Source organism: Falco punctatus, assembly GCF_963210335.1.
Source record: "Falco punctatus genome assembly, chromosome: 19".
Taxonomy (NCBI): Eukaryota; Metazoa; Chordata; class Aves; order Falconiformes; family Falconidae; genus Falco; species Falco punctatus.
In genome coordinates, this window is record NC_137599.1 from 5,919,990 (window position 1) to 5,941,180 (window position 21,191).

The 21,191-nt window shown below is 52.5% G+C and overlaps 1 protein-coding gene across 6 annotated transcripts in view; it reads left to right on the forward strand.

Annotated features, from left to right (window-relative positions):
• KANSL1 (KAT8 regulatory NSL complex subunit 1) overlaps positions 1 to 21,191 on the forward strand; it is a 101,928-nt gene that overhangs the window by 77,525 nt on the left and 3,212 nt on the right. For 3 of the 6 annotated variants that reach the window (XM_080369563.1, XM_080369565.1, XM_080369562.1), the window contains 10 exons: positions 3,345 to 3,460; positions 4,939 to 5,134; positions 8,124 to 8,289; positions 12,471 to 12,656; positions 13,067 to 13,228; positions 13,557 to 13,708; positions 16,040 to 16,158; positions 17,397 to 17,454; positions 18,080 to 18,192; positions 20,563 to 20,809. In XM_080369563.1, the coding sequence (XP_080225689.1) occupies positions 3,345 to 3,460; positions 4,939 to 5,134; positions 8,124 to 8,289; positions 12,471 to 12,656; positions 13,067 to 13,228; positions 13,557 to 13,708; positions 16,040 to 16,158; positions 17,397 to 17,454; positions 18,080 to 18,192; positions 20,563 to 20,809 (1,515 nt within the window). Of the gene's footprint in view, positions 1 to 3,344; positions 3,461 to 4,938; positions 5,135 to 8,123; positions 8,290 to 12,470; positions 12,657 to 13,066; positions 13,229 to 13,556; positions 13,709 to 16,039; positions 16,159 to 17,396; positions 17,455 to 18,079; positions 20,499 to 20,562; positions 20,810 to 21,191 lie in introns of those variants that run through there. The other 3 variants (XM_080369564.1, XM_080369566.1, XM_080369567.1) reach the window with 3 other exon arrangements.

The following is a 21,191-nucleotide window of genomic DNA, read 5'->3' on the forward strand; positions in this document are numbered from 1 at the left end:
AGTGCTCACGCGATGGAGATCTGACCTCTCTTGCAGGTCTTGGAGGTAAACAGTGACACAAATAGTAGATACTGAGAGCAGTAGAGAACAATATTTTCAGTGTGAAGCAGGCTGCGGGTTCGTACTTGGCACCTTCTTGTGGCTGCTCCTGCAGCCGTGCTTGCCATCTTGGAGGGTAGCTCCTCCTGAAAAGGACTTTTTATTTCCCTTCCACACGTGGCTGCTGGTGGAGGCGCACATCGCTCCATGCAGCCACGTTCTCCGCAGCACTGCCGGAGGTGTCAGGCACCAGAAACGCTGCCTCCAGGCACCCAGCCTCTACGCCCTGCTGCTGGAGGGTATGTTCTTAATTAGGCTTGCTCGTAAGGGTGGGGTGTTGAGTCAGAGCCTTGATCTGCTCCAGGCCAGAGTTTAGCCCAGAGACCATTCCTGTTGCGTCAGGACGCTTACTGGAAGGGGATTTCTTGGGCCTCTCCTGGAGAGGTGCTTATCATTTTGGCACTCTTTGGGCTGCTTACAATTAGGCTTTTTGGTTTGGTTTTTTGGTGTTTTTTTTCTTTTTTTCCTGGCTTCTCCCCCACAAAGTGGCAGATTAAGTCAGGGGAGGGATCCATCCTGTCTCTTCCCCAGCTCCTCTGTGGGTCTCATCTGCTCACGGGTATCTCCTTTGGCCGGCGTGAATGCAGGATACATGTCCTCCGGCATCGGCTTGATATGTGGGATGTAGCTGATAATCCCTGGGAGGAACTAATCCTGTCGTCAGTGGAGGGAAGGGTTGAGAGAAGACCTTGGAATGTCTGTTGGGAGCTGGAAGCTCAGTGTGTGAATAAATACTTTCGCCTGAAGATGGGAATAACACAAAGCCCTGCAGCAATAACTCGGCCGTTGCTAGTCGTTCATTGCTGTGTTGCTAGTCTGGCGAGGGGTGTGCATTTCACGTTTTTAATAGTAAATGAGAAAAGAGATTGATGGAGTGGCTTGGTAAGGCTTTTGTCTGCAGTAGGGGTTTGTAATCTAATAATAGGTGAAGGTCTGAACCTGTCTGGTTTTGTTTGGAGATTTTTGGGAGTACGGGAGATGTTCCTGCTGTTGGGTCATGACTGCCTGCCAGCACACAGCTTCGTCACTGCCGTGGGAGCCCCTGGGGAAGCTGCAGGCTCCTGGGCTCATATGCAACAAGCAGGTGTGCTAAAGCCGAATCTTTGACACGCTCCAAGAGTTGTAGGGATCCTGAAGACCTGGACTTCGAGTCCACAGGCATACCCAAAACACAGAAGAGCTCAGTCTGGAGCATCAGTGTGATCCTGGTGTGATGGGGGATGCTCTGGACCCCAGCCTGGCTGCACAGCCAGCCCTGGGGGAAGGCATGGCACTGGGAGGTGCATCCAGGAGGAGCCGGTGCAGGAGCTCTGCCTCTGCTCTGAATGCCAGAGACGCCAGCTCTCGCAGTCCTGCTCATCCCCGCCGTTGCTCACATCGGAGCCTTGTTAGGGTGCACCCGTCTTCGGTGCGATAAGGTGAGGCTGGGCTGCCTCTGATAAATAGACTTTGGACTGATGCTTTCCAGCTCCTCCGCAGGAAGCAAGAGGGGTCGCCCTCTTCCTATCTCGAACCACCGAGCCAGAGACCTCTCTTGGAGAAGAAGTTCCTCCCTTAAGACCCTTTCTGGAGAAGAAAATAAATACCCTATTTCAAAAGAGCTTATGAGTCATGTGTACCCGCCCTCCTGAACCTTGGGTGCCTCCGGCAGAGGTGTCATGTGAAGGCTCAGCCTTGCCAAGCCGCTGGAAGCCGGAGGGAAACGTTCGGCTCCTGCGCTGACCTCACCTCGCCGGGCTGCCGGGCTGCCGCGTTGTGCTTGCCTGACACTGCGGGCACCACCTGATCGTGCCCCTCCGTCTGCGTGCCCGCGCCGAGTGTTGGAGCCCAGCCTGTGAGCCTGATCCTGGCTTTGCTCCCCCCTGGAAGAAACGGTTTTTTTAGCAGAAGTGTAGAAAACCCAGCAAAGTTCCTCAAACAGGCAACAGGCAGAAGTTGTGTTGTTAGAAATTGCTCTTTCCTGGGTGAGTCAGGTCTCTACTGTTCTGGAAACTGTTAGTCCTGCACCCCGTAGCCTGGTTTTAGTTGTTCGTTGAGACGGGGGAGTGATTGCAGGGAAGATGTTAATCAATGCAATAGCAATGCTTTTGAGGTGAGCAGGGGTCTGGCTGGCCGGTCATCTACGTGGAGCAGTCAGACCTTTTATTTTGTATTTTTTACTAGCACTTGAACTGCACCACTGCCCTTGCGTGTGCGAAGGGGGAAACCCAGCTCGAGAGACATTGGCAGTGAGCGTAGGAAGTACTGCACGAAGGAAGAAATGAAGTTTAACCCTGGGGAGGAGGAGGAGTGTGTCTGAAGAAAAAAAAAAAAAAAGAGGGGTGTGTGAGGATGAGACTGGAGGCGATGGGTGAACCCCCTGGACCGCACCAGCACCTGGGTGCTGGGGTAGGGAGCAGGAATGTCACTGGCAGGAGGTGCAGAGCCCCGGTGTGTCCTTGGAGGCTGCAGTGACACCCCCCCGCTGAGCCCCCTTGCAGTGGGAGATGTGCAGCGTCCCGTGCTGCAGCTGTGCAGTAGCTGCCGCTCTTGGGGAGGCGGGGGGGGGGGGGGGTGTGTGTTTCAGACCTGCGGCAGGAGGGAGCTCTGTGTCCTCACTGCTTCCCTCTGCCAAAAAGTGTGTTCAGCTTTGCGTTCATCAGACAGTTTTAGCTTCATAGAATTGGCCCGCTTACATCCGTAAAGCACAGCTTGTGTGCATACTGTTCAAAAATACTTCTTAAAGTGCTTTTTGGACCATGTTTGCACAGGTATTTAGTTAAGATGCAAATTCAGTTGTGCAAGTCTGTTCTCCTCTCCCCCTCCTCCCATTTTCCCCCGAAGTGCTTAGCCAAGAGCTTGCGGCCGCGTGGCTTAGAGCACAACATCAAACTTCAGAAGCTGCCTGTGAGGTTTACAGGTGGTTATGAACTTGTTTGCACTATTGAGGCAAAACACTAAAATCTCCTTAAAGACCTCAGCCTTTCATGCTCCTTAGCGGTTGCCTGAGGGGGATTGGAGTCCTTTGGTTCTCGCAGTGAAAGCACTGTCGCGTATCCGTCCTCTTGCCCGAGCTGCTCCCTGAGAAGCCCTTGCGTCTCTGGTCTCCTGTTCACACAGTAACTTCTGAACCCTTGTTTTGAAGTCCTGTCTGGAAACCGTTGGCCGCAGTGCAGAATCCTCAACTAGAAGTTGGGAATAAGAAAGCTGTGGCTGTTGAAGAAGCTTTTTTTTATTAATTTATGATCTTTCTCATCCTTCCTTAGAGTGTTTCTGGATCCCAGCCACTGGAGAACTTGGGGATTTCTGCCGCAAATACTCCTGAATCCCATCCTGCCAAGCCCTGTGGAGCACCAAGACCCGTCAATGGAGTTATTAACACGTAAGCTGCTTGCATGTTATGGGGAGAGTTTGACACTTGTCATCTTGACAGAGTCCCATTGCAAACCAGCCTGTAATATGGTGGGTGGTAGTAACTCAGTTGTAACAGTATAAATGGTCTTTTTAGAAAAAAGTATGGTAGTAGATCATATTTGGAAACATTTTGGAGGAGATGGCTTGCTTGAGGTTTTCTGCTGCATTGTTTTTCTGAAAATGGTATTAAACTGAGCTGTGTTTACATGAACGGGCCCTGCAGGCAGCCATGCAATGAGCATGTTCAAAACTGTTTCTTCATGGGTATTTTTAATGCACTTGCAAATTGTATGATTCAAAGGTCCTAGTAGCCCGATTGCAATTATTTTGCAGAAGTATCTGTAACGGCTTGGCCTGCTTTTTTGGAGACACTGAGGAACCTAAACCCCATTTTGGGGAGTGAGACTTTCTAAATTCTTTGTTTCTCTGGCTGTTTCTGTTGAGAAAGTCTTTAAGTGAGTAAATGAAAACAAGCGAAAGAAATTCCCCTGTGCTGCGCAGGATGATTTCAGGGTTGAACCACTTGAAAAGCTTTGAACACGTGAGGCTTTGAAGTTCTGATAGTGGCTAGAGAAGCACTACCAGCACCGTTGCACTTGCTTAGTACCTTGAGGAGGGAGGGATGCTGCACCAGGGCAGTGTGAGCAAGCGTAGAAAGCACTGATCAGCTCGCTCATTGCAAAGCTGAAAGACTGCAGGCTGTAACAGAGCCCTTTATATGCCTGTAGCCTTTGAACTCCAGAGCCTTAGACCACAGGGCTTTAATGTTTTGCATTTTTAGAAATGAAACACTTGTAAAATATACATGAAAAGGTTCCGTAGATGAGGCGCTGTGCTGGTATTTGGTAGGTGGCGTGGTGTATTGATGGGCAGGGTTACTGCGTGTGGACAGGGAAGTCCTTTGTACCTAAATCAGAAAGGTTAATGTTAACACTGCACCTTCCTGGTGTCACTGCTGAGAGTTGTTAGAGCTGTAGTTCTCAAATATTAATCAGAATCAAGTTTACATGGAGGTTAAATATTTTTTCTAGAAATGTTCTCTTTCTTGTGCTCTCTGACATTTAGTCTCCTGAGAGCCTGCTGTCTTAAGATGCCCTGAACTGATGATATCCTGGGGGAAGCTGAATTCTGGGTGTAAAGTTGTTCAGGTCGAAGAGTGGCTTTTGGTCTTGTTCTGTGTCTGGCTTAAAATGCTGGGCTTTGTTCAGAACCTCCAAAGGTTTTTGTCAAAGGCTCAGTGGTGGGAGAGTGTGGAATGTGACCAAAGTAAAAGCAAAAATTAGAGTTGGCTTAACAAAAGCTATTGCCTGGTGAAAGTGCCGTGCTTTAAACTCAGCTTAGAGCATCTGCTAAAGTGTGAACCGTGAACCTGGCCCGGTACAGCTGGGTAATGTGGGGTGGTTGAATGAATAACAGTGCCTCTGCTTCTCTTCTCTCCTTGGGCAGTCTTCAGCCTGGCCTGGCAGAACATGCTCAGGGAGATGGCCAGGAAGCTGAGGAGCTCTTGCATAAAAAGCAACGACTGAACATGGTTTCTTCGTCTTCGGATGGAACGTGTGTAGCCGCTCGCACTCGCCCAGTGCTGAGCTGTAAGAAGCGACGGCTCGTTCGACCCAGCAGCGTTATGCCCCTTTCCAAAAAGGTTAGTGCTGTTTGGTTCTTCACACCGAGAGCCTGGTGAGGGCCTGATGTGATGGGCTGGTGTGCTGCTGCTCTTCACCTGAGGAGGTCTCCCTGTTTTGGGAATGTTTGTGGTTGTCCAGAAGGAAAAAATAATGGGAAGAGGAGGACAGTGAAGCTTCAAAGGCTGTTGGAGAAGTGAAGGAGAAACAAAGGAGGAAAAGCTTTGAATTTGTTGGAAGACTCATTAGCTGCCACTGGGGAGGGGAGATGCTGAACTCTGATGGTGGATTTTCTTTTCTACAGCCATGCAGCCCGAGGTGAACTTCAGGCCGGGTAGTTCAGTGCGGCACAGGCTGAGCAGCCAAAAGCAGCTCTGAGAAGTACCAGAAACCTTAACTCTGAGCGCAGGAATTAACAGCCCCAGGAACTTGCTGCTACTTGCTCAAAGCAAAACGGCAGCTGTCTGACCAGCCGTGTGTGGGGTGTCTTGCAAAAGGGCTGCCAAGGTGATGGTGTTCGCTTCCGCTGCTCAAGTTTGGAAGTTGCTGAATGCCATGACTGTTCCTGGTTTTGTTTTCTTATTTATTTTATTTTCCACTCCTCTCCCTTATGCAAAATTCAATTCAGTGAAAATACAGTTGATTGCCTGCCTGAGGAAAGGCTGTTCTTCATTCTTCTTAATTTCTCTTAGGAATGCCATAAACTGGCAGTTGGAGGATAGATAGTTAGAAATTGAGGGAATAAGGACTTTTTTTGTGCATGCAGCTCTTACGACTGCAGAAACACAGATGGCAAAAATCCACTTACCTTTGAGTCAGAGTGTTTCAAATAAAAACTTACCACAAGGGTTCGGGGGTTTTCACTCTGCGGGTGCTGGAGTTTTAAAGAGAAGCTCAAAAAGAAACCTTTTTCTGAGCAAAATAAGATTCTCCCTCAACTGAGTTAGCTTTAAATGATTACTCATTTGCACTTTTATCTGGGGTATTTCTGGTAGAGCCCTGCAGTGACCACTTGCAAGATCTTCAGTGATTTGGAAGTTTATGAACTATCTCGTAGATGATGCTGACTCGTGCACTTGGTGTTTGAAAAAGTGGCTGTTAATTCAGCGTTAGATTTTGGCTGTAGTCATCAAAGGCATTTGGTAATCGGAGATGGTTCAGAGGAGCAGTTCCAAAGGATGGAAGACGTGCCGGATAGCAGAGGGATTTCTGTGGACTCCTCCAGTTACTCAAGAGAAAACTAAGTGATGGCTAGGTCACGGTCCAGAAATACCGTGTCTACTTGACCGCACTCTCCTGCCTGGCACAGAGTGGTTGTCGATTGCTGCAACCAGAAGTTACAACGGGGAGAATTCACCATTTCCATAAAGGTCATCCATAACTGTGCCTAGTGCTTTACAAAATCTGAATACAACATCACCTGTGATTTTTAAGTTAGGAGATGTCCTGTAGGAAAAAAAAGCAGCTTAAAGGTTGAGTGCATCTGTAGCCTGCATTGGGCTGGAAACAGGACTGGTCTGGTGAAACGGGGCGGGAGGGGATCTCCTGCAGTCACCCACAGCATCCCCATGCCCCACAGCAGGCTGCTTTATCCTCACACCGTGCCAGACGATTTGTCTAAACCTCCTTAGGCAAGCTATTTGAGTGCTTAGCTTGTCTTGTTTTTCAGACAGCAAAACCAAACAAACCGAACTTTCTAATACAAGCTGCCTTGGCTGCCCTTTAAAGTCATGACCAGTAGTCCAAGTCCTGGTGGAAACTGGTCAGCTCCCCTCATGGCTTCAGAAGCTCTCCCTGTAGTGTGATAGTTGATGTGGTAATTCCTAATGGGGTCACCTCTGCACTAAACACAGCGTGGGTCCTTCTGCTTTTGCACACACAGTTCTTGAAATACATGCCCAAAGGTGGGTGCAGCCCTCCAGGCACCGCAGTGCCGAGCAGAGGGGCAGCATTACCTCCTGCGTCCTGCACAGCCATCCTGGTACAACCCCCTGTGGGTGTTAATTCTCAGCGATGGTACGACACTGCTGATTCATGCTCCTTTCCTGATCCATAACAGCCACCAGATCCTCTGGGCAGAACTGCTGCTCAGTTACCTCTTCCTCCTCTTCACTAGGCGCTGAAGTGTCTGCTTGTTGCATTTGCCCTCGGTGAATTATATTTGATGTATTTTAGATCGTTTCTCTTAATTTGTAACCATGAATGGGTTTCCAGCTCTTCCCTTCAAGGTGCTTGCAGCCCTTCCCAGTTCTAGTGTTAAGGCTTAAGTGTATTATCTCTTTGATCATTCAGGTCATTAATGGAAATTATTTGAATGATTTTACTAGACTCAGAACAGGCTTCTGCAGGATCCAGTTTGATGGATCCTTCCATTTTGATGGGGAATCGTAGGTTGCTGTCTCTGTATGGGTTTTATATCCGGCTGTGCATCTGCCTTGCAGTGGTTTCATATAAATTAAGTCGATGTAACAGAAGTCTATAATATGAATTAAAAGTCTGCCCTGGTTTAGGAAATAAGGTTGAAAACCACCCTTTTTCACTCAGTGAAGATGTTCCTGTAAGTGTCAGCTCTTGGCACATAGTGATGGGTCTCTGACCCCTCTAAACTCAAAAAGGCTTTTTCCACTCCCCATCCCCACCCCCACCCCCACCCCGACAACTGGATTGTGCTGCCTCATGGATTTTATAAATGAGGTTTCAAGCTATATAAAATTAAACACTTTCAGTCAAATTTAGTAGATGTTTAAACTGTCTGTGCTGCTGAGTAGTAGTTTTCAGTTCTGTTTGTGCAAAATGAAAGCATCCTTTTATACGTCCAGACTAAATGAACAGGTTTTATACAAAGTATTTAAAAAAAAAAACAAAAACAAACAAAAAAAAACACAACACCACAAAAAACCAACAGCCTTCAGGATGTTTTCATGAGCTGTCAAGGGGGAACGTGTGAAGGGAACCCTTGGACACGTTGACATCTGATGTTGTTGACACTGTTCTCTGTCCCCTTTCCAGGTCCATCGTAATAGCCTGGTGCGATGTAGTTGTGATGTGAACCCTTTGTGTGCTTTGTGTGGCACCCGAAGCTTAACGACTCTGGAAATCCAGTATGATGCCCCTTTGCTGGAGCGCCTCTCCCAGCTGGACTCATGTATTCATCCTGTCCTCTCATTCCCAGATGGTAAGCGCAGCACCCACAAAGCTGTCAGGGGTCCTGGAGATGGGTCACAAGGGGTGCCGGGGGTGCTCTGGAGCCCACTCGTCCATCCTGGGCTTCCAGAGGGAGGGCACATCTGCTTGGGTACCACCAAGCTTGTTCACCTGCAAGGATTTTCAGGAGCAGAGCATTTTCTGGAGCAGGAGGGTCTGGGAGAGCATTCCAGCCCAAGTCTGCTCCGCTGCGAGCGTGTTACGGGAACTGAGCTGGAGCCTCGCGCGGGGTGGGGATGCTGGGGAGTCCGAGCTGCAACCTGGGTGTCTGTGTTGCTGCAAGCCACTTGAGAAATACGCGTTTCCACGGAGTTTATTCATCTGTATGAAATTATTTGCGGATTGATTTCAGTCACAGGAAATTTTTTTGACCTTGTAAGGAATTGGAAATGATCTCTGTGGTTCAGAGGGTGCAGTAAGAAGGGATGTTGCCGTCAAGACACTCGTTTCCCTGTGTTACAGTATCAAGGTTAATCATTATTAAGAGGAATAACTAACCAGCCCTGACTGTGGGGTATTCACAGATTTCATGTGTAGGGACCTTTCCCAAGGGAAAAGAAGGAATTTCCAGAGTCTTTAGCTTCCTGAGCTGCCAAATTAAATACAAGCCTGTTCTCTGACTAAAAAATAATTGGCTTGCATGATTGGTGTCCCCCTCGCATCTTTTTTCCTCTGATCACGAAATACAGGACCACAAATGATAGGAACTGGTGTCAGGAGAGGTGGGCAGTAAAGAGGCAACGGCAGTTCCTTTCCTTGGTAGGAGTGCATGGCTGTTTGAGGTGTAAAAAGCCACTGGTAATGCTGGGAGGAAGGTGTGGGTCCCTGCTTCTTGTGGGGGTGTAAAGTGCTTGGTCCAGGTTAAGACGCTAGGGTAATGAGTGTTTGGGTTTAAATTCCAGCTTTACAAGAACTTTGTGTGACAGTAGGAAATGAATGGAGTGTCTGGGAACAATTAATCTGGCATCTTTCACTAGTGCTATATTTAAAACAGACTAAAATAGTAAATTGGTGCTATTTTTATAAACTAAATCCCTGCCCCCCAAAGACCCAATCTGTTAAGGAATGCTGGAGGAACTTAACTCGCTGAACTCCTGAAGCAGAAATTTATTTCCTGGTTTCACAGCACTTGTAATCCCCTCTCTGTAGTGTTAAATCTAATGTCCTAGAAGTGGTAGGAAAACCTGTCGTGTTCTATTGCAGCATGGCCACCAGGCAAATTATCTCATCCCATGCTCACTTCCCATTTTCCGAGGGTCAGCTGTAGCCAGCTCACGTGGTTAAAGACCCGTTCTGGCTGCATGAGATTAAAAACTTTGTTTTCAAATCTGTATGGTGTAAAACCTAAAACACCTGTAGAGAAATACCAATTCCTGCCGCCCTCCCTCAGATTAACTTTTGATTATTCACTGATGCTTAACGTTGTTTTGCTGGGGTTGCTTTTTGGGGATTGGGGTACTTTTCTATCCAAAGATGAAGCCAGGTGGCCTGTTCAGGTAGGGAAATGGCTCTGCCCGGTGCCGTTAGTCTGCATCGAGGGGGCTCCTTGCCTGTATTATTCATCCAGGCTGTTGCTGCTCCTCCGTGATTATTTTGGGGGCTCACCTTGAAAGCGAACCGGCTGGGTCGACGGGCAAAGGCTCAGCTTAGAGGAGCCCGTGAGGTTGTTAGATGGAGCCTGGCCTTGGAGCTGGGAGCATGTGCTGACTTCTACTTGGAGCCTGACTCTCCGGGGCTCCTCCGGTGCCAGCAGCCGGGAATCTCCGGTGCAGTTTGCCAAGGGCAAAATTGCCAGGCTCCGCAGGAGGAAAAAGATCATTTATTCTTCTGGCAAGCGGGGTGCAGGCGCTGCGGCTTTTAACCCGTTGCACTTGTGCTTGGTAAGCGCTTTGTCCCCTTCCTTTCAGGGCTTTTTTTCTGGTTCATCTGATTTCTCGCCGGGAATTTTCGGATGATGTAATAACCTTGGTGGGGAGGATGGAGCCAGGGCGCTCGGGCTCAGTGTGGTTGCCATCTGCTGGCCCCCGGGAGGCCTGCACTGCTCGCCCGAGGAGGAGGGGGAGGAAGAGGAGGAGGAGGAGGTGTAGAGACTAGAGACGGTGTCACTTGCTGCACGGACTCTGGCGCAACCAGTGCTGACAGCGGCAAACCGCCAAGCAACTAATTTTCTGCTGACAGCGTTTTGTCTTGAGTTTTTCCCTTCCGTTCGACCTGTCTCCCCCTTTCGCAGATGTGTGGGATGCTGGGATGGAGTGGATTCTGAGGAGAAAGCAAAAGATTAGCAAAGAGGCGAGGCTGTCTTCCCGAAGTTGGACCGCGTCAGCACAGTGGGGCTGCAGCCTCGCTGGCAACATCCTTGAAGGAATGGCTTGGCCCCTCTGCTCTTTGGGACGGGGCTCCACAATCCAGTAGTGGTGGCCAAAGAGCTGCCATCGCACTGTGGTAGCCCTTCCTTAGCAAATGGACAGAGCTTTAGCCATGAAGAAACCTGGCATGCAGCTGTCCCGGCTTTTTTTCTGAAAGTCAAGTTCCCCCTGTGCGTAAGAGCCGGCTCCAGCCCGTGCTCTGCCAGCTCTCTCCATCCTCTCTCCCTGCCTGGGTCTGCTGGGGCTTTCCAGGCCCTGGAATTGGTGGGGAAATATGGGGGACAGGTTCAGCTGTCAAGCTGTTGAGATTACCGACAGGGCTTGAATCTCTGCCATTTGCCCTCCGAGATCATCTAGGTGCAGTTTGTAAATCCCACGGCAGCTCGGAGTTGCCTCCAGGTCCCCGCTGCAGGCGCGGGGTGAGGAGCTTCATCCCTTGCACCCGGCCTGGGAAGGCTCATCTCTGCTCAGGGTTGCTTCAGAGTCCCTGAGAAAATGTCATGTGAGCCTGAGAGGTGTGTGGGAGGGGGATGTTTGTGCTACTGGTGCTTGCCTGGGTGCTTTTAACTCCTAGTTGTGGCAGCGTGAGTTGGTGTGGGGCTGTGTGTCCTGCCAGCGATGCTCTGCGGGTCTGCAGTGGGGTATCGTGCACGTACAGGTGTAGCTGGAGAATATAAATTAACATTTCAGTAGTTAACCCTAAAGGTTTTAATGCTTTTCCGCACTAGGATTTTGGCCCTCAGGCATATAAAAGAGAGCTGGGTCTTGGAGGAGACTTAGGCAGCCGTGTTTGGTGATCAGATCTGAATTTTGAAGCTGTGAGTCTGAAAGGAAGTCTTATTTGTGGGACTCCTGAGGCCGGAGTAGCGTACTACTCCAGTTTATGTTTTTTATAGTCTGCCTTAGCCTATCTGCACAAGAAATACACGGAATAATCTCATTAGTGTTCTGTCTTTCAGCTAAGGTCAGGAGTGCACGTCTGTATGGGATTTGGGAGAAACAAAGCTTGAGGAATATGAGCAAAAGTAGCGTCCGCCGAGTTCCACAGCAGCGCAGCGTACTTGTGCTCGCTGCGAGACCACAGGACTAAACAGGGACAAGTACTCTGGATTACCCTCATCTGTGGGATGCACAGAAACTTCAGGCTCAAAATGCATCAGTTACCCAGATAATGACCCGTGGGTTTGCCTGCTCACAGCTGGTTGCGTGGCCGGCCGCAGCCTGCGGATCTCCCAGTGCTCCCCGAGCCGCCGGAGCGTGCTCGCTTACCCGGCTCGCCTTCGATGATCGAGGTGCTGCGTCAGGCAGATTAACGTCATACAGTATTTGGCTGGCTTCTGGCTTGACCTGGAATTGAGGATTTAAGCTGAATTTCTGTCTTCCACCTGGCACCTCTGTAGATTTGATGTGCCGAGATATTTCAGATTCTTGGAAGTCAGATCTGAGATAGCAGAATTGAGCACAGCAGTACGTGAGATACCTTCGGTGGTAAAGACGCGTGGGTTTTCTGACAAAGGCTTCATCCTCCTGCTGGGATGTACTTGGGCCGTAGGAATCCTGTAGGAATGTCCTTCTCTCAAAGAGCTTCAGATAAGAAATGCTGGGTCCTAACATTGCAGGTCCTCCCTGAAGGTGAGGAAGGCGTAGGCGTGCCTGGGCTTTACGATGCCTGTATGTTTGTCAAGGGCTGTTATCACTGTGGGACTGGGAGAGGATTATGGTACCGCAGCTTTCTGGTGCGTAATTTAGGTAATTTGAATGCTGTTGTTTTTTATCCCCTCTGCAGATGTGCCGACGAGCCTGCACTTCCAGAGCATGTTGAAATCTCAGTGGCAGAACAAACCCTACGAGAAAATTAAAGCTCCCAAAAAGCTCTCGCTCAAGCACAGAGCTCCCATGCCTACCAGCAGCCTGTCTGACCCTGCTCGCAAGGACCGCCACAAGCTGGTGAATTCCTTCTTCACCGCAGCCAGTAAGTGTCCTCCCCGCCTCTGCTGCCTGCAGAATCGGTGCCCAGTTTTGTACCCGACGGCCGTGCAGTCGGGGTGGTGAGAGGAGGAGGAGGAGGAAACCCTTCAAACTGAGCTCTCAGGGCCGAGGCTGCGGTGTCGTAGGCCAGGGCTGAAGGTGTGTGCAGGTTGCGAAGTCCAGGCTGGTCTGGGTTCGTAGGGTCCTCTCCTTGGTCGGCCCGAGGCAGTGCTCGCACTGGCACGGGCAGCGCTACAGCTCGTTGCGCTCCGAGCGTGCCTGCAGCGCCCTGATGGGGGGAGCCCGACCTGCCTGCACTTACGGAGCTGGTCAGCTCTGCCCGAGGCTCCTGCGCCAACAGAAAGAGAGGTGAAAACAGGCGTTTCATAGCTCTTTCTCTGTTCCCCTCCTCAGAGCGCTCACATCAAAAAATCCAACCAGACAAGGCACACAGGCCACCTTTAGACGATTTTACGGCCGTGTCCAAGGCCGAGAGAGCGCCAGAGCGCTCACTTGTCCAGCCTCCTGCTTGTGACAAAAAGCGATTGCGAGACTGCTCGTCTGAGAGGAGTGAAGGTAGGCTCCCACGGCCAGGTGTCTCGGGGGGAGCTTGGGCTTTGCTGCACACCCAGCCTCTCTCCCCCTTCAGCCTCGGAGAAGGGGGAACGCACTGCTTCTGGGCCTTGTCGCCACCGCAGCAATGCCTCGTCTGCTCTAATTGCTTCTCTCCCCAGGGCCTCTCAGGCTGGCAGCCGCCGTCAGAAGGTGCTTCTCTTTTCATGCAAAGTGCTCCTCAGCACGGGCCGTTTCTGGTGCACATGGTCCTTCTCTATCCGCTACCACCCCCCCCTCTGGGTTTTTTTGCTAATGCTATTCTTCATTTTCTTCCACCTTTCCTGTGTAGTGTTGAAGCACCACACGGACGTTGGTGGCCCGAGCTACTTGTCAGCAGCTGTGACCCCCACACCTCACAGCCCTATAGCGCGGCAACTGTCCACCTCCTCCGAAGGCTCCGCTCCCGCCAGCACGAGCTCACAGGGCACGTCCAGCGCAGCCGTAAGTACCTGGTGCCTTTCGGGAGAGGTTCCTGAGCTGAGCTCCATCGCAGGGGCTCAGCTTTTGAGCGGTTCAGGCTTCTTAGGGTTGAGAGTGCTTAGTATTCCTCTTCCCTTGCTGGACCCGTTGGTTCAGCTGTTGGTAGGGTTGCTGGCCCTCTTTCCTCTGACCTTGGGTCTGCTGCGGTTCCTGGGTTGATGCTGGCTGCGCAGAGAGCCGGTCAGCTGCAATTACAGGTTCACTGTCAGCTCGGTATCTGCTGGTAAATGTTCCTGTTCTCAGTGGTCCCCTGGCTTTGCTCCATACCCGGGGTTCGGTTTCTAGAAGCAGCCTGGGGATGCCAGGAAGAGCAGAAGTGCTGAGCACGAGCAGCATGCGGCCGCGGTGCCTGCGCTCCGGCAGTTTCCCTTCACGGCCCCGGTGGCGCTGGGCTGTAAAGGGGGTTGGGGCTGAGTCAGGGGCGGTGGTACAGCAGTGGCGGTCGAGATCTTTAACCTTCACCTGCACGCAAGCGTCAGCACTGGCTTAACTCACACCGTCTTGTGAGACACACTCAGCCTCCCAGTATGCCCAGGATGGCAGCGCTGGGACCTTCATGCAGCTGTGTCTGAAAGCTGCCCCTGAGCAGGACCGTAACTCCCTCCGCTGTGCCCTGGGACAGACCGATGGCACCGCTCCGCTCTTCTGCCAGACGTCACCCAGCACCTCACCCGCCTCAACAGAAGCTCTTGGTTAAAGAGCTGAGTTCTGCTGAACTTCTCAGCGTCCCAGTGAAGAACTTGGCCCCTGCCTGGCCGCTCCCGGTGGTAGCTCGTGCCACAGCCTAAGCTGGATGTGACCCAGGGATAGCAGAGCAGGTCTCCTCAAACCCCAGTAGTGAAACCAGGGTGGTTAAATTGTATCTGTCCATAGCACGGCTGAGGGCACCACTTCCAGCTCAACCTTGTCCCTGCTACAAGCTTGTTGCTCTGAGGCTGCCAGGTTCCACCTGGGTTCTGTCCCTGCAGAGTTCACTGTTGCCGTCAGCTGTGACATCAGTGACGCACCCTTTGGGTGCCTGAAGAACCCAGCGAGCAGTGGCAGTCTGGGTTGAATGTGCTAGGTGCTTTGGAGAAGAGGACAGTTCTTCTCAGCAGCTTTGGTGGGTCAGGATGGTATTTCCTTGTGCGTCACACACCCCCCTTGGTCTTGCTGCCTTTTCACGAGCCCAGAAGCGAGGCAGAGTGCCTCCCATCAGCAGCCGAGTCCTGCGAGAGCGTCGTGGGTGCCGGGGTCTGGTCTCTGGGCTGAAGGCTCCAGGTCCTGGCTTTGAGCATCATAGTCTGGCCCAGGTTTGCATCTGCTCCCCGCCCAGTAGTTCAGGCCTCACTGGTGCCAGTGACGTGTTGGGATTTTCTTGCTGCCGTGGCTGTAGCTGCCCACCCGCCCCGTCCTCCTCCAGCTTCACACGAGTCTGGGGGTCTGGCTGTGGCGGGGGTCTGGCAGTTGGGTTCCCGCATGTTTTTACACTAAAAGCCGCAGGGATCAAAGGAGACAGAGAACGTGGCACGCTGCCGGTGACTCCATTAGGAAGGCGGGCCATTTGCATATCGAGCTGATCCATGGGGATTCATGTCACTGCTGTCACAGGTTTGGGGGAGGTTTTTGGATAGACAGATGGTAGGAGAGCACCCAGCATTCAACCAGGTTTAAATAGATAAGCGTGGAGCTTATTTCTGTCTTAGAAAATCTATTCTAGTCAAAAGCACGATACAGATGGAAGCTGCTGGGCTCTTGGTGCAGCTGTCAAAACCCAAGATGAACTCCTGTCTGGCTGCTTCACGTTCCTGCTGTGTCACAGTGTCACCTGTGGTGGGTCCAGACCCCTGTGGGGACACAAACCGGGGGCTGTTTCCAAACAGGATGGTTCTTCCCTCTTTTCTGATGGTCTCCCCACCTTCTCTATATTGGCAGTAGGGAATGGGAATATACGGGAGACTTTTCTTCTTGCTGGGTCAGTTCACCAGCCAGATCAATCCCCTGATCCGCCTGGCTGTGCAGCGGCTGGTGCTGGTGTGGAGGCGGTGGCTGGAGCTCCTTGCTCCCTGTGTTTCAGGCTGCTGCAGCCCCTTGCCCTTGTTTGTACCTTCCAAGCCTAAGGAGTTTGGTTGGGAAGAGGACTTCCAGCAAGCAGTAGGTGAACTCCATTCTGATGCAAATTACTGTTGGTTCTGGAATCCGCGTAGGCCATACCGGGACATTTCATATGAGGCCGCGTCTTTTTTCCGTCAGTGACCGAACGTGACAAAGCCTACAGCCCTTTCTCACGTGGTGCTTTTCTTCATGTTCCAGCAGCCACGGAGGAGGAGAGGTGAAAGTTCCTTCGATATTAACAACATTGTCATCCCAATGTCTGTTGCTGCGACGACTCGTGTGGAGAAACTGCAGTACAAAGAGATCCTCACACCCAGGTAGGTGCCCTCTGCCCAGCTCCCCCGGGGCTGTTCCCTGCCAGGTTTTCCCGTGCAGCGGTCGTCAGAGGTTCAGCTCTTGCCTAGGGCTTCGCTCCCGGTGGCTGCCACGCTGTGCTGCCGGGGGGAAAGGGGCTTTCTTCTCCCTTGGAAGTAAGAGGAGGTTTGGAAAACGTCTCATCATACCATGGACGGAGACTTGCTAAATTAGGGAATGTGTGAGTGTCCCTTGTGCGTGAAAGCCAGCTGCTCCGCTCGGGTCTCTCTGTGCAGTCTAAAGCCACGGTGGTCGCCCTCTGTCCTGCTGCAGAGCCCGCCGAGCCAGGGCTCGCGGTGGTTTCCCAGCTCTGCACGTGGCCGGGCTGGGCGGTGGGTGCCTGGGCTGGGTGAACGTTGCAGGCAGGAGGGGGCCGCTGCCTTGGCTGGCACCAGCCCGGAGAAACACTCCCGTGCTCCCAGGCAGCGGGAGGAGTCAGAGGTTCTCCCTGCCCGAGCTGAGGCAGGGAGGTGAGCTGTCGGCCCTTGTTTGGATGCTCTCGGGCGAACACCGTGGATGGGATCAGTTCCCAGTTTTTGCACCTGACCGCTCGCTGGGGCTGCTGACGTGCTGCCGCACTGGCGCAGCCTCTTCATCCAGACTGCCTGGTTTCCAGTCCTTCTCCCTCCCAGTTTTGCAGGTCTCTTTCGCAACTTACCTCCTCCTTCCTTCTGGTCCGACATGCCCTTCCCAAGCCCGTTTCAGAGTGGGGCCGGGAGGGACCCTGTTGCTGAGCCAGGGGAGGAGGAAACGCTGCAGCACCTGCTCTGCTCCCTCTGCCTTGGCTGGCTGCAGCCACGCTCCAGACCAGCGCCAGGAGCCGGGCAGGGAGGCAGAAAGGCAGGACTGCACGGGAGGGCACTGGTGGCCTTGCTCTCCATCCCGGCCTTTCCGTCATGCAAGGACATCTCCTGCCTGCCCCCAGTGTGGCACTCAGTGGGTGCAAGCCCGCTGCAAAAAGATGTGCTCAGAATGGAGCAGGCTAACAGGGAAAAGGAGAGAAAACCTTGTCTGATACCACAGGAGGGATTTTGGTAGCCACGTGTGGCCGCCTGGCCTAAAACTGAGCCTGAGTACGTTGCTCATGGTGGCAGGCTTGTGTTTCTGCTTTCCCAAGAGACAGTGTTAGTGTGTGCGGGGCATGCACCGCCGTGCTGGGCTGTGCCTGTGGCTGACTGCCCTCTGATGTTGTGTGTTGCAGCTGGCGTGAAGTGGATATCAGCGCTCTGAAAGCGAACCCTGATGAAGACAACGAGGAGGTAAGGAGAATTTTACTCCCGAGTTTATGTGGGATGGGGTTGGTAGTGGCTGGACGGTATCCACAGAGGATGCCAGAAGGGAGTGGACACAGGGACCTCGGCAGGGAGCTGCAGTGTCTCTCCCTTTTTTGCAACAAAATGGCACAATTGGCCTTGCAGAAACCAGCCTGGTGTTGGTTCCTTTGGAGGAAAGGCTCCGTAAGGCAGAAGGAGGATTAGCTGGCTGGGTACAGCTGAATCTGAGGTTTCAGTGCTGCCAGGAGACCTCTCTGGGCAACAGTCTCCTTATGGAATGGTCTAATCAAGAAATCATGACCAGCCACACCACTGCAGTTGTTATTTTAGCTAAACTGATAGTGATGCTATTTCCTTAAATGTCTGTGTGTGTGTGTGCTTTCATTCTGGGATAAGGGGCTTTCCTTTTGGTTTTTACTTCTTAATCTCTTCCGAAGCAATGCAGACTCCGTTCGACAGGGCGCTCTTGCACTCACCGGTAGCATCTGTGTCCCTCCAGACGTAAACAGTTATTTAAATGCACGCTGTAGCCAGTGCTGGAAAAACTGCGCATAGATGCGTGTTTAATGTAAGAAAGCTCTGACCAAGCCCTGTACCCTTCCCTCTCCAGATCGAGGACTTGTCTGATTCGGCCTTCGCTGCTCGGCACAGCAAGTGTGAGGAGATGGAGCGGGCCCGGTGGCTTTGGAGCACGAGCATGCCCCCGCAGCGCCGGGGCAGCAGGTACACCTCTCGGGAGCAGCTGTGGAGGATCTAGTAGATCGGCTGATTGATAAAAATGGTTAAAAGCTTGTGCTGGTGTTGGGAGGTTTGATCACCACGCACAGGAGGGGGGGTCGTCCGGCTTAGGTGGGGTGAGGTTACGCACCAGTTGTTGCAGTCGGCTCTTGGACCACCTGGTTGGATTCTGCTTTCTCAAGCACTTCCACTGCTCTAGAAGTGTGGAGCCCGGTGCACCAGCTGGAGAGTCTAGAGAAGCACAAAAGGGCTGGGACGGGCGTCCTTCGTGTAGGAACCAGGAGTGGTGGTTGTTCTCACCGCTGTGCAGTCTGTCACATCTCTGCTTCGTTGCTTCGGCAGTGCCGTTTCGCTGCTCCATTTATATACGTGTCCTTACGTTCCTCTCGTCACTGGACACTTGATTCCTTTGCTGCAGTGTCTTTTTGTGAGGTGGTGTCTAAAGCTGCACACAGTTTCCAGCTGTTGATCTCGTGGTAACACTGCACAAAAGAGATTCACTCTTCTCCATTTGATTTCCCATGGTGTGTTTGGGTTTGAACCACTGCACTGGGGCAGAAACGCTCGCTGAGCTACAGCTGCCTGCAGACGTGCACCCGGTCGTCTCGGTCTGGTTGTGGTTTCAGTTCAGCCCGGTCGGTTGTGTGCAGCCGTGCAGGGCTTCTGCGAGAACTTCTGCAAATGCAAAGGCAGCGTTTGTCAGACTCCGTTCGAGCCGCTGCTGCCTTGTTTCGTCTGCAGCTGCGTTTCCCGGTGCTGGTGGAGTGTGGGACGTCTTGGTGTTTCTTTGCAGACTTCTTTGGCCGGTTTCTCACATCTCATAGCACTTCGCCATAACTTTGTTTCTCTGAAAATCCTCTTGTAGTGACGTTGGTGAACAGTGCTGTGTTGAGGCCCTGGCTTGGTCAGTGAGGTGAATTCAAGCTTCATCTCACAGGTTTAGGAATGCTGGTGGGAAAGGACTTCCAGAGGTCTCTGGTCAGCCTCCTGCAGGACTGCTGCTGGCAGGAGACCAGGTTGGCCATGGCTTTGTCTGGCCGTGGTCCGAACGCTTCCAATGATGGAGATTCCCCCAGCATTGGGACCAGTATTCCCAGTGCAGTTCACAGCATGGAGAGATGGGGATACAAGTGTCCCTGCTCTGTTGGCCGCATCCCTGAGTGCAGCCCGGAAATGTGTTTTGTTGCATTTGTGCCGAGAGCGACTTGGCCGAGCTCAGCTTGGCGTTCGCCACGTCCCGAGCTCCTCAGCAGGACCCTTGCTCAGTCCCTCAGCTCCCACCCTGGGACTGTCCCCTGCAGCAGCTGTAGGTTTTGTTCAGAAATTGCTGGGGCCCCTCATGGCCTGGTAACTCGTTGCTGTGATCCAGCCCAGTACCTGGCTCTGCCTGGGGAGTACCTGGGCCAGGTGATACCAGGAAACACCGGGATAAACTCACTTAGTTTCCCTTAAATGTCATTTTCTTTGTGACCTGCTCCAGCAGATCTGCTGAGCCCCTTGTAGTCTTCCTGCCTCGTGTACCTAACAGGTCGATTTGGTTTTTTCCTGTAGGCAGCTTTTAAATTGTGTCTTGATTCAGCACGTTGACTCTGTCTAGCTTGCTGCAGGTGTAGCTGCTTTATTAGTCTAATTGGGGCTGGCTTTGTATGTTCTGATGAACATTTTGGCCAAGGTAGATTTTGGAATCTGGTCCTTGGCAGTGCTTGATTGCCGCTTGCTGTTGCAGTTCATCTTGGAGGGTTGCACACAGATGTGGGGACTCCGGTTAGGTTTCTCTGTTTGCAGCCTGTGGGTGTTTTATCTGGGAATCTGTGTAGGTGCTCGAACTTTCTTAATTCCTGGTTTAAATCTTTTGAAGTCTAGGGGTTTTACAGTGCTCCTCCTACGCGCAACCAGTGAACTTGCTGCATTTTCAGCATTACTGATAGACTGCGCTTGGTTCTTGAGCTGCCTGGTGTCACATGGTGTGGGGATGGTGGAAACACTTGGAAAAACCCACTTTGAAGTGTCTGATTTCATAGAGTGGGCTTCTCATCATGGTATTTATGCAGCACTCACAGTGTGGGACGCCGCCTTAGGAGGGCTGCATCAGTGTCGCAAAGCTGTACTGAGACAGCGGAGACGGGACAAAGATGAGCCTGGATGAGTTTTAACCTCGGGGCTGCAGCATTCCCTGCTTGTGTGTGCCGAATCCCCGCAGCGTTCCCTGTCGCGCTGCTCCCAAGGAGGGGGCAGTGGAAGGGATCGAAGGGCGGCATCAGGTGGCATCAGGTGGCAGCGAGCAGCCTGGGCCCCTGTATGGGTGGGGGCGCAGCTGGGACTGAAACCAGGCTCTCAGGTGTGTTCCTGTCTCAGGTCTTACAGATCGACGGACGGACGGACGACCCCCCAGCTGGGGAACCCCTCGACGCCCCAGCCGGCATCCCCTGACGTGGGCAACTGCCACTCCCACTCGGAGCTGCCCCACACCCACTCACCGCGCAGCCCCATCAGCCCCGAACTGCTTTGTGCCCCCCTCACCCCCCTCTCCCGTGACTCCATGCGGCTTCTGTCCAGCGAGGACACCCGTTGCTCCACGCCCGAGGCCGGCCTGGATGAGCAGGTGGGTGCTGGCTCCGGCCGTGGCCGTTTGCTCTAGTTTTGTCCCTGGAGGCTGGTGGGAAGGTCCGAGCGCTGCCTGGCGCTGCCGCCGCTGCTGAAGATGCGTAGGGGTAAACCCAGTGCTCGAACTTGGCTGGTTTATCCCCCTCTCTGTGGGGAGACAGCTTGGAAACCTGCATGTGGGAAATTCCATCCGAACACTCGGCCAGACGGGATGTAGAGCGTGGTGCCGCTCGGCAGGGCAGCAGGATGCTTTTCCAGCGGTTGGTTCAGTTCGGAGGCTGGTGTGTCCTCACCACGTGCGCTAAAGCTTCCCTTGCGCTGGTACCGGGGCCGGGCCGAGCCTGCGGCCGTCACGGCACCAGGGAGCTGCCAGCTCCCAG